Below are 14,806 nucleotides of genomic sequence, written 5' to 3'. Positions count from 1 at the left end.
CACAGGACAGGTTCCCGAGGGCCAGACCCGTAACCTCCTGCCCTCGACTCTCTGACACACAGTCTGTTTCCTGGGCACCCGACAGGTGACATGGTGGTGGATAATTTTGTGTGTCCATTTGCCTAGGCCACAGTACCCAGATAATTGTCAAACATTAGTCTAGACGTCACTGTGAAGGTAGTTTTTGGATGTGCTTAACGTTTAAATCAGTAGACACCCTCTACAACCCACACCCCAGCGCTGGTGATGCAGTGTGCAAAGGCACAGGCTCTCTTGCCCCGATGAGGCACAGCTCTGAGGGGCCGTCCCCACTCCTGAGCTCCCTGTGAGGTCAGCAAAGCCCTGGTTGCAGAGGCAGCACATGGTCTCTCCTCTGCCCAGCCCAGCTTCCCTCACCCCACAGGACAGGTTCCCGAGGGCCAGACCCGTAACCTCCTGCCCTCGACTCTCTGACACACAGTCTGTTTCCTGGGCACCCGACAGGTGACATGGTGGTGGATAATTTTGTGTGTCCATTTGCCTAGGCCACAGTACCCAGATAATTGTCAAACATTAGTCTAGACGTCACTGTGAAGGTAGTTTTTGGATGTGCTTAACGTTTAAATCAGTAGACACCCTCTACAACATGGTGGCCTCATCCAATCAGTTAAAGGCCTTAACAGGAAAGACTGGCCTCCTAGGAGGAGGGAATCCTGCCCTCAGACTGTCTTCAGGCTTGAGCTTCTACATCAGCAATTCCTGGGTCTCCAGCCTGCTGGAATGCTTAGGACTTTTACTGGCCAGCCCCCACATCACATGAGCCAATTCCTTAAATAAATACCTTTCTCCCTCTCTCTGTTTCTCCATACACACACACAGACACACACACACACACACACACTCACACCTATATATGACGGGACTTTCCAAATTCATGTAAAGATTTGTATTATATTTCCATTTTATTTTCCCATGATCTTTTTGAAATACCTTCATACAGGCATCATGGGAAAAATCCTAAGTTTTCCCAATTCCAGCACCTCTTTCCTTGCACTAGCCCACACATGCCTACTTCATGTTTCAGGAGGGTAGACGTGTATCCTGCCTCCACTTCTCTTCTCCGAGTGGAAATTCTTATTGGAAATTCCCTTGGTCTGGTTTTCTGTCTGCTCCTCTTGCTCCTGGTTCCTCCTTTCTGATGCATGGGCTGCCAGATAGCCTGACCCTAGGAGTTTCACAGCCAAAGTCTAAACATGTAATCATCTATGGGAAGACCCAAATGCCGGGAGAGGAAGGAGATTCACTGAGGTTTGGGGCAGCTGTTTTCCTGCCCCTGTGAAAGGAGGTGGCCTTGAATCCCACCTGCGAGCAGCACTGGGCTTCTCAGGACCTCCAGACAGGTTGGGGGTGCATGACAGGAGGCAGGTAGAGAGAGCAGACGGCGCCGTGACTTACCTGCCTTTCCTGCTCCATCTCGGGCAGCACACCTGGAGGGGGGCGGCAAAGGAGGAGCGTGACTTCCTGTGGGGCCCCTCGCAGTAAATGGAGCACATCCTGCGAGAAACCAAGACCCACGGTCAGCTCTGGGCTGGCGTCACTGGAGGTCCCCGTCTGTGCTCCCCACTATCTCTCAGGTGCTGGCTCCTCCTCCCCCCACCTTGATCTGTTCCTCAGCTCCAGAGAACATTGGAGAACACCACTGTGAGCCTTACTACACAATGTGTGAAAGCTGAGGCCAGCAGCCTGCTGCCCCCATAAAGGTGGTGTCCAGATGCTGAGCTAGAAATGGCCAGGGTCTGCCCAGGGCCTTTTCAGGGCAGTATCTGCCAATATCCATGCCTTTTCTTCAGAGAAAGAGAGAGAGAGAGACTCAGATAAATGACTGTTCCTATCTTAACCTCCCTTCCCGCCCAACCCCCCATCTCAGGGGCCACCTGTCACACAGGCTCCACCACCCCAATACCTAAAGTCTGACACTCGGCTCTGAGATCCCTACCATAGCTCAACTCTCATCTGTGACGTTGCAGTGTCTTCTTCTCTGCTCCCTGCCTTCTCCACTGTCACCCACCCACCTGCCTCCACACTGCTCAAAGGCAGTCATTCCAATGTGCAGATGTAACCCAGTCCTTCTCCTGCCACTCCCCCTCTGTGATTCACCTTGCCCTTGACGGAGCCCCGAAGCACAGCACCACACCTGGCCTTTCCTGCAGCTCCTCTTGCCCCCATTCGCCCTGTGCCACCTGCTCCTCTTGCACCCACATCCTAAGCTCCTGCCATGCCGAATCTCGCTCTAAGCCACCCTCCCCATGCCCAGGGAATGAGGTTGCCTTGGTAGCTATTTCCTCTCTAGACCAGGATTTCTCAACCTCTTGGCCCTGTTGACATTTCAGGCCAGATAACTCTGTGCTGGGATGCCTGTCCTGTGCACTGTAGGATATTTAGCAGCATCACTAGATGCCAGTAGCACCCATCAGTTGTGACAACCATAAATGTCTCTGGAGTTTGCCAAATGTCCCCTGAGAGGCAAAGTCATCCCTGCTCAGGAACTTCAGATGCAGATGCTCCCCGGCCCTGCCTCAGCCGCCCAGGACTTCCACAGGACACGCGTCTTCCCTGGGGTAAGCTCCACAGCAGGGCTTTCATCGCTCTGACACTTATCTTCTGCTGTCCCTGTTGTTTTCTAGTCTGTCTCCCGCCCCACCTCACCCCACACTGTGAGGTCTGAGACTGCACAAGCTCTCCTCCTCTATGTCTTTGGTCCCACACAGAGTTGCAGGCCCAGCAGCAGTTCAGAGAAGGCTTCTTGGATGGGAAGATGGACTGGTGAAGGGATGGCTTCCCCGGCCACGCTCCTCCTTTATCCATCCTGCTCTGTGCTCCTGCGCTGACCTGTGTGGGCTGCATGAAGCTTCCCGTTGCACCCAGCAGTAGGAGTGTGGGCAGGGACCAGCGACAGGGGGAGCAAGAGGTCGGTGCTGTTTCCTGGCTTCTGCCTCGTGGGGTTGCCACAGTATGACTGCATCCCTCAGCTAATGACTGTCACACTCACTCCAGCAGGTCAGCAGTAGGAGTGTGGGCAGGGACCAGCGACAGGGGGAGCAAGAGGTCGGTGCTAATTCCTGGCTTCTGCCTTGTGGGGTTGCCACAGTATGACTGCATCCCTCAGCTAATGACTGTCACACTCACTCCAGCAGGTCCCCTCCACCTGCTCTCTCAGCTGCAGGGTCAGGTAATTGCTCCTTCCCACCCCCCTTTGAGCTTAGGGGTGGGTCACTGCACCCCACTGCTACCAGCCCCAGGCCACTGCACTCTCCCTCCAGCTTCCCAACAATGTGCCTTCACTGTTAGTAAACTCTCCTTGAGTGACTCAGTCTTCCACCAGGCCCCAGACTAATATTCACAACACTTCATTGATATTCTGTCCTATAAATATTGAGAGGAGTCCACTTCTCTCTCTCTCTTCTCTCTCTCTCTCTCACTGTAAATTCAATAGAGAAATGGGATGAAAACTAGAGGGACCCACTCTAGTCCCTTCAGTCCTCATACCAACTCCCAGAACGTGTGTTAAGAGAACTTTAACCAACAAAAAAGTCAGAGTTTTATTTTCAGTTTCACTGATGAACCTAATGAGAAGCAAGGCTTACTCAAGGTCAGATATTTGAAAACTGACATGGAAAATTAAAGGTGGGAACAGTCTGCCAATTGCTATCTTTGCGTGGTCAAAGCTCGGGCTTCAGATGTGCTCTTTAGGAGCCTGAAGGAAGCACAGCGAGTGTTAGCTTGCACACAGAGCCACATGACTCGCAGCCTCTGGCACCTGGAAGATGAGGCCTTCCGTGGGCCTTCCATTCACGGCCAGGATAATGTCACCAGCTGCGATGGCCCCGTTCTCCTCTGCTGGCTGCCCTGGAAAGAGCCTCTTAATCCTCACAAGGTCAGTCTTGAGGTGGCTGCAGCTCTCTCTCTCTATCTGCACAAAACTGAATCCCAAACCATTGGCATTCTTTTTCAGTTTGACTTCAAACTTAGGACCTGTATTGTGGGATGTTGATAAAAACAAATCCTTCAATAGATTACAAGTGAAATTGACCAGCTTCAGAATGCAAATTGTCAAGTAGGTGAATTATTTCTGTTTTACACAGGAAGATTTCATTTGCTAATTTTTATGAGAGTCCATTATACATATTATAGTTTAATGCTGTCCAATAGAAATATTATGTGAGTTGAAAATACGAACCACAAATGTCAAAGTTTTCAGATAGCTACATTTTAAGAAAAGTAAAAGGAAACAGGTAAAATAAACTAGTTGTATATTTTATTTAACTTAATATATCTAAAATATTACCATTCCAACATCTAATCAATATAAAAAAATTATTGATGAGTTATTTTACATTCTTCCTATGAACAAAGTCTTTGAAATCCAGTATGAATTTATCTATTTGGATTGGCCACATTTCAAGCTCAATAACCACATGTGGCAAGTGGCTACCATATTGAACAGCCCAATTCTAGACAGCCAACTAAGTTGTAAAGGTATAGGTCACAGACTACACAACACGCTTTGGCATTTAGTAAAACTTACATCACATACACTCCTATTCTTCCTTTAGAACCCTAATCATTTTTTAGTATGCTTGAAACTAAATTTTGCATAATTAGACAATGGAGGTAATTATGGCCAACTCCACGGATAATATTTTAGCTGAGTTTTGTTCAGCCGTGTGGACTGACCATAAGACAAAACAGTCGCCTCTGGGCACCAAAGATGGACACAGCCTTGGGCACCTAAATAGTCTGGCAGCCAAAGTGGCCTCTGGGCTTCCCCTGTCTGCTTTCACCAACTCAGCTGGCAATCAGTGAATGGAAGATCAGAGCACTCGCTTGTAAACTCTGACTGGGCCAGACTGGAAGTGTGTGAAGCAGTTAGCTGAAGGCATATGGCATGAACGACTCCGCCGTCGCCATGCTGGCCTGCTCAGCTCATGTGCAGTCAGTTTCTCAAAGACCCCCCTCTGGAGTGAACACAGGAGTAGGAAAGAGGAAACAGACTTGATTTAAGCACAAGCGTCCCCCTTCCACCCCACCCTGTCACTCAACCCTTTGGCAACCTTGCGTTTAATCTGCCTTACACCTTCTGCCACAGAACCAGCAATTTCTGTAAGGGACTGGAAAATGACTAAGCTCCAAATGATGACATACTAAGGAAATAAACGTCTTTCTAGCAGAAAACAAAATCACAAAGGAAGTGCAGAGAGGCAGCCCATCTGAAGATGGGCAATTATGCCCCTCTAAACCGATTGTGGGTTTGCTTTCTAAAATGACGCTCCTAACGAGGCTGGATTCCTGAATGCCTTCTCCGCCAACCTGCCTAATCATTCCTCAGATAACTTTGATACGAATGCCTTGGCTGGAATGGGGAGCCAAACGTGTCTGGAAATGCAGGACCCTTTCACCCCAATTTCATCCCTAAGTACTTATACACAACATTAACACTGAAGAAGGCTTGGGGGCAGAATTATGCCTGGTGATCATTTTGGGACAAGGTATTTGTTTTCCAGGAACATATCCACGAGGTTGGCTTCCACTGCATCAGAAAGCCGGTGGCATCGTGACTGCCACTGCTCACTTTCTTTTGAGAGCCCAGAGGAAGCCTTCCTGCCTTGACAATTCAAAAGCAGCACCCGATGACATGACAATAGTAACGCTCAATTCTCTCTCCTCTCACCATCTGTCACCGAGACACAGCTTGCGCGCCTGTCAGGCAAAGCTGTTACCAAGGAAACAGCCGAGTGTTCCTCTCCCATCCTGTCATTAGCAGAAGGACACTGCTGTGCAGCTCTGGGGCCTCTTCTCTCTAAGACCAGTCTTGCAACCTAGAAGGATGGGTGAACGACTCAATTTATACTTCATAGGGCACCCATGAAGCACTTCCTTCCCTCTGCAAATGCTTCTAAATTTTCTGATGCTGCTGATAAACTGCTTCATTACAATCTCAAATCAAAATCTCCAGTCTAGCCTATTTGTTGGAATCCAGATCCATATTTCCAACTGCTTACTGAACACGTGCACCTGGAAGTGACACACGTACCTCCATTTCAGCACGTTCACTGCCAAACCCATCTTCTTCTCCTTTTCCTCCTTGTACTTAAAACATTCCTCCTCTCACATCAGCTCCCTCGAAACGTGGACCCATCCCCCCACTAACCTCCCAGGGGCCACACTTGGAGTGACCCAGCTTCTCCCTGCTCTGCCCTCCAGATTCCCATCTGGTTTCCAAGTCTTGCCAGTTCCCCACCAGAAGCAACTCCCCGGTGCTCCCCGTCCATTCCCCCTCCCACTGCCAATGTCCAGCTGGACTGTGGCCAGCTCCAGCTAACTTGGCTTGCTGGACCCCCTCTTCACTTCCTTTGGTCCACCCCCATCAAGGCTGCCAGTCGATTGATCTAAGATAGGAACTGAACATGCACCACTCTTGATTAAAAGTCTCCAACATTTCCCATCACCTAAAATCCCAGTCTGCAGCATGGCATCCCGGGCCTATGCCAACCTGCCCTCCCCCTTTCTTTCTGGTTTGATTTCCCACCCCTCTTCCCCATCACACTGTGTACCCTTGTTACCCAAAGTGTGGTTTAAGAACCAGTGCCTAGACTTCGCCTGGAAGCTTTTAAGAAATGCTAAGCTTCCATTCAGGGGACTTGGCCCTGCCTCCATCCTCCTGCTGCAATTGTCATTCAACTCCAGGCCAACAACCTCAGAGTGACAATTCCCACCAGTAGGCTACCCAAATATACTCTCTGACCATGTTCATTGACAAAGTTCTAAAGAACAGAGAGTGCTAATAAATGTGACTCTGTTCTCAAGATGTGTCAACTAAGGTCACCAATAGAAGTAAATTGCAGCATAAACCGGAAGACTACTTTGGGAAAGGAAAAAAAGAGTCTAGAACTCCTCCCCCTGCTTTGCTAGAAGTGCCCTCAGGAACCCTTTCTGTCTTTGCTGACTCCTCAGCTTCCAAGCGAGGACGACGCCAGCTCTGTGGCTCAGGACACTGGAGCAAGTAAAGGCAGAGGAAGGAACACAGTGTGGTGACATCGAGATACTGCCTGGGCGCTGCACGAAGTAAGGAGTATGTAATAGATGAGCATCTCCACTTCAGTGTCCTGAATTTCTACCTCATTGTAATGAAAAGGATCCCAGGATGGCTGACCCGGGCCCTGGTGGGCATAGACACAGGGTGATGGGGAATGGCATGAACTGGAGGGTGGGGTCGGGGGATCCTCGGCAAAGGTTGGGTGGCAAGAGGGCTGGGGAGCAGAGGGACGCACTGGACAGCAGGGCGTGGGTAAGCAGCCAGAGCCAGCTCTGTTCTGCTGTCTGGTTCCAGAATCTAGGCAAGCGACAAGTAGCTTTTCCAAGGCTATTTATAGGGGGTGAGCTTTTCTGCTTGGAAACATCCGTCTGCTACTTCCTGGGTTTCCCATCCCCACAGAAAGTGGTGGTAATAGGAAGAAGTAAAAGAGAAAAATACAGATGGAGAAGAAAGTCGTTTTGTTCCCTGCCTGCCTTCCTTCCTCCCTGAGGTGTGTGGCTTCTCATGCTGTCCAGGAAAGCTCTAGAAGGTAGGGAAGTTCCCCCGTGATGGCACACTCACCTGCCCAGGACCCTTGAGGCACTGCACAGCTTGCTTGTGGGTGAGGCCACACAGATTCACTCCATCCACCTGCAGGAGCCGGTCACCTGGGGACGAGACAGATGTCATGTCCTGGGCTCCTGGGGCTGCAGGAAGGACTCTTCTGTGAGGCTCTGCCCAGTACCCTCCATGCAGCCTCAAGGAGTAGGGTGGGCAGCAGGGCTGCCAGGGTCCCCGTGGCATCAGCAGGCGTCAGGCCAGCTGCCTCTCTGAACACCTGGCCCCCTCCTTCCGAGACACGTAGCGGATCGGTGATGTAAAAGCCCTGCTATATTGGCTCACAGGATGGTGGAGCCGGCTCTGTTCGACCTTATCCTTTTTCCTGTTTTCCTGTGAAACCGTTTTTAAAAGCATTTTCAATTTGCTTGGGGGTAGTATTTATATCTCCAGGATGGGTTTTTTTGTTTGCTTCCAAAAAGGTCAGGGAGACATGGGTGATGCCAGAACACTAGAACTCTAGGGGAAACGCAGATAAGCAGGACCCTGGGTGCCATTTTTGCCTCAATTCTGGCAGTTTTGTGGGAAATAAAAATCACCTTCTTCCTTCAGAGCAGCAGGACATGAGGAAGGGCAGAGAGAAGGCTCACTGGTGTCCCTGTCTCTAAAGTAGGGACGACAATGCCAGCTCTGTCCTCCCATGAACAGGGGAAGCTCTGCCTTCTCCCACGGCCAAGCAGCAGCAGGCTTAGTTCATATCTCCTACTATCACGTCATGCCTCCCAAAGTAAAGTGCTGCTGCAAACGCTCGACCCCACAGTGACCTATCAAGTGGGTAGGGCAGGTTAAATCATCTCCCCTTCAGCTGAGGGAAGCATGACCTAGACAGGCCACCGTGTGCACCAGGTTTCAGAGCGGGATGGGGGCAAGGCCTGGAGGGCTCTACCCCGTGGAACACAGGTCCCCAGCATGACTCCATGGCTCACCCTGCAGGATCTGCCCTTCCCTGGCTGCCGGCCCCCCAGGAACGATGGATTTCACGTAGATCCCTCCGTAGAGCACACTTGTGTTAATGCCACCCTGAAAAACACAATGAAAACTTACCACCCACCCGCCCCCTCCTGGGGGGCCTCCCCAACTTCCCTAAGGTATCCCCCACCTGCCCACCATCTACCCCATTACCTCATCTCTGTCTGGCACTATCTTCTATATTCACTTGTTTAGACTATATTCTCCACCGAGCAGTAAGGTTAGGCGCCCATAAGGAGTGTAACCACACAAGCTGCCACCGGCATCCCCAGCCTGGCACTGCACGTGTCACCTGCTCGGTTACTAGTCCTGATGATGCACAAGGTCTCTCTACAGGCAGCAACAACGTGGGCGGATATGGCTACAGGCCTGAAGGCTGTGCCTGGGATGTCTTAGGTGCTTGTGTTCGTTTGTGGATGTGAAAATAGAATTAAAGCACACAGTATGCTGCAACTTATTTCTTTTTAACATAACGATAGATCATGAACACCCTGCAGGTCAGTAGATCAAGATCTAATTCTTGTCTTTTTCTTCTAATTTACTCTAGGCATGTATACACAGATGAGGGCACTTCAAAAAGGCAGTGGCAAAATAGAATTAAAAGGTATATGAATCTTTCCATGAACTTCTTGAAACACCTTTATATATAAACATGTTTTCACATCAATGGAAATAGATCATTCTTGTGCAGTTATTTTCTTCCTCCTCTTTTTTGTATGCTCCTCTTTACCCTTTCCTGCCTCCACCTCCCAACCCCACCATAGACAACCGCTTAATAACTTAATAACTGGGTATCTATTTGTATATCCTTCTGTACTTTTCTCCATGCTCATATAATCATACATAAAGAGTTAGAGACAAGTCTGGCTAAGATTTAAGTATGGACACCCAAGCTGGTCAGTTGAATGACCCTAAGGCCCAGTGGAATTTTATTTAACTTAACCAAGACTCATTTGCAACCAGACTTCTCAGAATCGATAACGCAAAACCTGAAGGCAACTGGGCAAGTCTCTCCAGCCTCTTACGTCCTCCTCACAAGCCAGCCACAGACTTGAACTTGGAGTCTAGCCTTGTTGGTGGGCTTCTGCCTTCCCCCGTATCTAGCTGCTTCCGTTTCTGTTTAGAGAGACGTGCTGAACTCGCACGAGGATGATCCTGTTGTTCTCCCTTGCCAGTCAGACGGTAACTCAGCTCCACTTCAGACCACTATTTGGTGGCCTTTGTTTCTTACTAACAAACACAGATAAATATTCAAACTCACCTAAGCTGTACATTCCCCCAAAGCAGGGATCATTTGCACAGATCTCTACATCTTGCTTTCTTGCTTACTGGGTGCCTCATGGACATCTTTCCATGTGGCCGGAGCTAGCTCTGATTGATTTGTTTCAGTGGCAGCAGCTTCCTATCTGTGTATACCTGTAGCCTTCCCTCAGCTGATCCGTAGTCACTTTTTCCCAGTGTTTTTGCCTCTGTAAACAACACTACATTAAACACCTTTGCATATACAGCCTTACTTACTGGGACTCATTCTTTTTCTATGGACAAAGGACATGTGAATTCTTCATTGTACTAGTTGTTGCCAGATCGCCTTCCTACCCAAGGCTGCCCCGCGTCTCCCAGTTTGTCTTTAAACTCTCATTCCTCACTGCAGGCCCTCACCGACCCTCCTAGTTCACCCCCTCCATGTGTGCTGCTTGTACACAACAAGCACATTATCAGAGGTTGCTCTCTGAGCAGAATGCCCACCAAGGCATCTTTTTAGCTGCTTTTTAGGCTTTCCTAACAAGTCTTACAGTCACGCTGAATCCAAGCGTTCCATCTTCTTTAACCAGTTCCACAAAGTAGATTTCACTGGCATTGGTTTCTGAAAGTGGTAGACAAGAAGAACCAGCGTCCTGCCCCAAAGAAACAAAAATAAAGAAGGCATGAGGCATTGCCCCGTCTAAGCAGAGGGCCCCTCTCTGGGCTCCACCTGCTCTAAGGAGCAGGCAAAACTGTGCCAGTAAGAGCATGAGCTTCAGGGCTGGGCCGACAGGGAATTCACTTCCAGCTTCATCAGTCCCTACACGTATGATCTCGGACAAGTCTCTCAGTCTCTCCAGCCTCAGTTTCCCAATCCGTAGAACTGGCCTGAGAGACCCCCTCCTAACCCTATGATTGTGAATGTGCCCCGCACCTAGCAGGGTCTCAGTAAATGTAGCTTCCCTCCTGTCTCCACTCACGTTGCAAAATCCATACTAGAACTGAAGCTATCCAGGTACTTCCCGGTAGCTTCGCTTCTGACACCAGCCAAGTGACGGCATGCTGGGTACCAGATCCACAGCAGCTTCTTGAGGCAGAAGAAAGCCTCGGGAGGACTTTTAATCACTCCCAGCAAGAGTTGCCATGTTAGGTCTCTACTTTACAATGGTTGGTTGAATGCTTTAGGGAAGGACAAAAGAGAAAAATTGTCTACCACGTACCACATTTTGCTTGGTCCTGAGACAATAACTATGTAGGATGCGTTCATTCATTTGTCCAGTCGTGCAACAACATTAATTGAACATATCACATGCCGTGCACTATGCAGGATGCTGGGGAGATGGCAGTGGTAGGACATACCTGCCGTATTGAATTACTATCTAGTGGGGGAGAGACTTTTAACAGATTCCCAACCAATTAACCCATAATCATTGTGATAGTAAGTGTGGATGTGACGAAGTGCACGTGATCACCCAGGGGCTCAGAGACGGACATCCACGCAGACAGCTCTTCACGGGATGGGCTGCCCAGGTGAGTGCCGTGGCCTGTTAGGAAGGTGCTAACATTTGTGGAGCCCTACTGCATTCCAGATCCTGGTGACAGGACATGCTGCCCCAAACTATGGCACCTTGGCATACTGAACAGTTTAAGCTGGAGGATTTGAGAAACTACATGTGCAGGAAGGTCTCCCTGACCGTCCCCCACCCTTACTCCCCTGCAGCTGGTCATAAAACCTAGGAAGGGTTTTCTGACCTTCCCCTGAAGCAGGGTATTAAATGCTCATGGGAGAGGAGCCCTCCCTATGCCTGGAGGAAAGGAGCAGCCTTATTTGCGAAGACCAGGGGCACAGAGAGGAATCCGAACAAACAGGCCTTGCTAGGTTCCCCCAGCTCACTCTGCCCTGCGTCCTATCACGTTTCTCCACCTCTCTCCACTCTTCATCAACCCTACGGTAAAACACACTCGGGGGGAACTGTTTCTTCATGTCTCAATTTCTTATAAAGGCTCACGTGTCATGTAAAACTCGCATTAAATACATATGCAAGCTTTGCTCTTGTTAATCTGTCTTCTGTTACAGGGGCCCCAGCCAGTGCACCTAAGATGGACAGAAGGAGAAGATATCTCCCCTGCCCTACTCTGGACACAGCTCTTTTGTCTCCGCAGCTCTGTGGACAGACATCGTTACTCTTATTCTTAAAAAAAGAGAAATGAGGTCGAGAAAGGTGCGATAACTTGCCTTTTCAACCCGAATGAGAAGGTGCACACGCTCAGCCTGGGTAAGGGAGGAGAGTTAACACAAGGCCTGTTTTCAGAGGTGTTGCAGCCTTTGGAGAAACCAGTAAGCACCCTGGGGCTAGAAACAGTGGAGGCATCACCACCCCTGGGCCTGAGGGGCGAGAGGAAGGAGTGGTTGATGAAACCTAGGGAGTAGTTCCATGGCAAAGACCACCTGATAGGAGCCGTGCTCTGCAGTACAGGGACACAGCCAACCTGTGCCAGCAGTGGAAGAGCATGACAAGCCTGTCTCACTCATCCCCCAGCTGCAGGCTCCCACAGGGGCCTCTCGTGGGCAGAACCAATCAGAAGACAGAGAACTGACACAGTCCCTGAACGTCAGCTGTGCAGGGCCCAGAGCAGATTGGAGAGGCCAGAGAGTGGGTCTGGAGGAGTCAGGGGAGACCACCCAATCCAGCATCTGAGGACACAGCTGGGGGTCGGCAGAGCTGGGACTGAAGCATGTGGCCCTCTGTACAGCAAAGCCAGATTTTATCCTCTTCCTTCACAGGGTGGTGGTCAAGGGCAAAGCCACCGAGTTGCCAGCTTGAGGACGAATTCAAGTCCAAGAATATGCAATGCCTGACTGCCCACGCCTCACCCTCGGCAGCAATCTCCTCATGTTGTTCTTACCAGTAACAATTATAATCAGTGACTACAGACACTGGAGGCTCCAACACTGAGCCCTGTCCCTGGGCACTGCCCTCTGCCTTTTCCCCTTCATGGTCTTCTCAGCAACCAGGCAGTGCAGGCATTCATTTCCATTTTATAGGTGAGGATCCCGAGGGGCAGAGGGGACAAGTAACCTCCAGCCACCTGACATGGCAAACAGAGAACAAGGAAGGACTTGGGAGCCAGCTGTTAGACTCCATAGCCTGTTCTCTTTCCTCCAAATTCTAGAAAGTGAACCAAGGGAATGATTACCTTTAATGACAGAGGGGAAAGCTGAGGCCTCAGCCCAGGCATTAAGCTCTGTTCCTGAGCCATTTCTGGCTCTCCAGTATTTCTGTCCTGGTCTTGCATGGGTGATGACAGACTGCCCAAGTGTCCACTGCTTGGGATGTCTGTAGAGAAGACCCCAGAATGGGCTGTGCTGTTCTTTTCCTCACTTGGGGTGTTTCCAGAAACACCTATAAAAACAAGCCAAGAAGTGAACATCTCTATGTGGGCACAGCCTTTTCATCCAATGACAGAGGGACTTCTTATAGCTGATGGGAGCAGTGTGGATTTAGCACCTCATGAAGGTTGAATAGCAGAAAGAATAGCAGAAAGAAAGATTCTGGATGTATTTAGAAACCTAAATAGTATGTATGTGACCCAACTATGAAAACACGGGAGCAGTGGATGGGAGCAGTGTGGATTTAGCACCTCATGAAGGTTGAATAGCAGAAAGAATAGCAGAAAGAAAGATTCTAGATGTATTTAGAAACCTAAATAGTATGTATGTGACCCAACTATGAAAACACGGGAGCAGTGGAAGTTAACAATGCCAGCTCCTCCATATTAAGCTCCTGCCACGTGATGGACACCATCACATATATATACATATATCTTCCCATCTTCTCAACAGACTCACCGGGAAGGTTTTCTCCTAGTTCAAACATGAGAAAACAGAGTCAAAATGATTAAGTCACTCGCCCCAAATCCCATTACTAGCTGCTCTTAAATCCAGCTGCTGTGGTGCTGCTCTTAAATTTAGCTTCTTCCTCTCCCAGAGACCCCAGTGAGCACATCTGTAATTAGCATGTGATCTAAACACCACAGGGTGACTTAGTAATAACCAGACTGTGGTCCCCTGTGGGTGAAGGCTGGGCCACAGATTTCTGTTCACCCCATGTCTGACCCAGGACCTGGCACAAAACGGAGAAGAGAACATGAGACCAGGAATCAATAGGTAAAACCTTGGGCCAGGTAGTTAACATTCCTGGACCTCCATTTCCTTATATCTAAAATAGAGATTATATCAATATCAGTAATATTGTAGGGTTGGTGAAGCTTAGAAATTACATACAAACAAAGGATTTTACATATATAGATAAACACATATATTTATATAAACATATATGTGAGTATTCTCTCATATATGAGGGTGCTTCAAAAAGTTTGTGGAAAATGGAATTAAAAGACAATACACATCTTTCCATGAACTTTTTGTAGACGCCTCACATATATATATCCAACTTTGTATATGGTAGGTTCCCAATAAATGTACCTACTGTCAGTATGTTAATGTTGACTGCTCAACAAACATATGTGGGAGGAATGCAGAAAGTTCGACTTTCCTTAGGCCTAGACATACAAACAAACGAGTAGCTTTACTACTCCTTGGCCCCCAGGGAGCTGCCCAGACTCACATGTTGAATGAATTTGATCTGAATAAATTTGACTTAATGAATTTGATATTAATTATTTAAATCTGAAGGTAGCCAGCCGGGACAGATGGGGCTGCCTTCTGGCTCACAGGCCGCCCCGCTCACAGGTCACCCCGCTCGCTCACAGGCCGCCCCCGCTCGCTCACAGGCCACCCCGCTCACAGGCCGACCCCGCTCGCTCACAGGCCGACCCCGCTCACAGGCTGCCCAAGCTCGCTCACAGGCCGCCCCGCCGCCCCGCTCACAGGCCGCCCCACTCACAGGCCGCCCAAGCTCGCTC

General features: G+C 49.4%; 1 protein-coding gene across 2 annotated transcripts in view; it reads right to left on the bottom strand.

Annotated features, from left to right (window-relative positions):
• The window catches only part of FRMPD2 (FERM and PDZ domain containing 2), a 124,041-nt gene that overhangs the window by 11,375 nt on the left and 97,860 nt on the right, over positions 1 to 14,806 (bottom strand). For both annotated transcript variants that reach the window (XM_008566636.1, XM_008566637.1), the window contains 7 exons: positions 13,079 to 13,284; positions 10,432 to 10,533; positions 8,596 to 8,689; positions 7,634 to 7,719; positions 5,708 to 5,855; positions 3,797 to 4,011; positions 1,435 to 1,533 (listed from right to left, as the gene is read on the bottom strand). In XM_008566636.1, the coding sequence (XP_008564858.1) occupies positions 1,435 to 1,533; positions 3,797 to 4,011; positions 5,708 to 5,855; positions 7,634 to 7,719; positions 8,596 to 8,689; positions 10,432 to 10,533; positions 13,079 to 13,284 (950 nt within the window). The remainder of the gene's footprint in view (positions 1 to 1,434; positions 1,534 to 3,796; positions 4,012 to 5,707; positions 5,856 to 7,633; positions 7,720 to 8,595; positions 8,690 to 10,431; positions 10,534 to 13,078; positions 13,285 to 14,806) is intronic.

Source organism: Galeopterus variegatus, unplaced genomic scaffold (assembly GCF_000696425.1).
Source record: "Galeopterus variegatus unplaced genomic scaffold, G_variegatus-3.0.2 Scaffold258, whole genome shotgun sequence".
Taxonomy (NCBI): Eukaryota; Metazoa; Chordata; class Mammalia; order Dermoptera; family Cynocephalidae; genus Galeopterus; species Galeopterus variegatus.
This window is presented reverse-complemented; position numbering and strand designations above follow the sequence as displayed.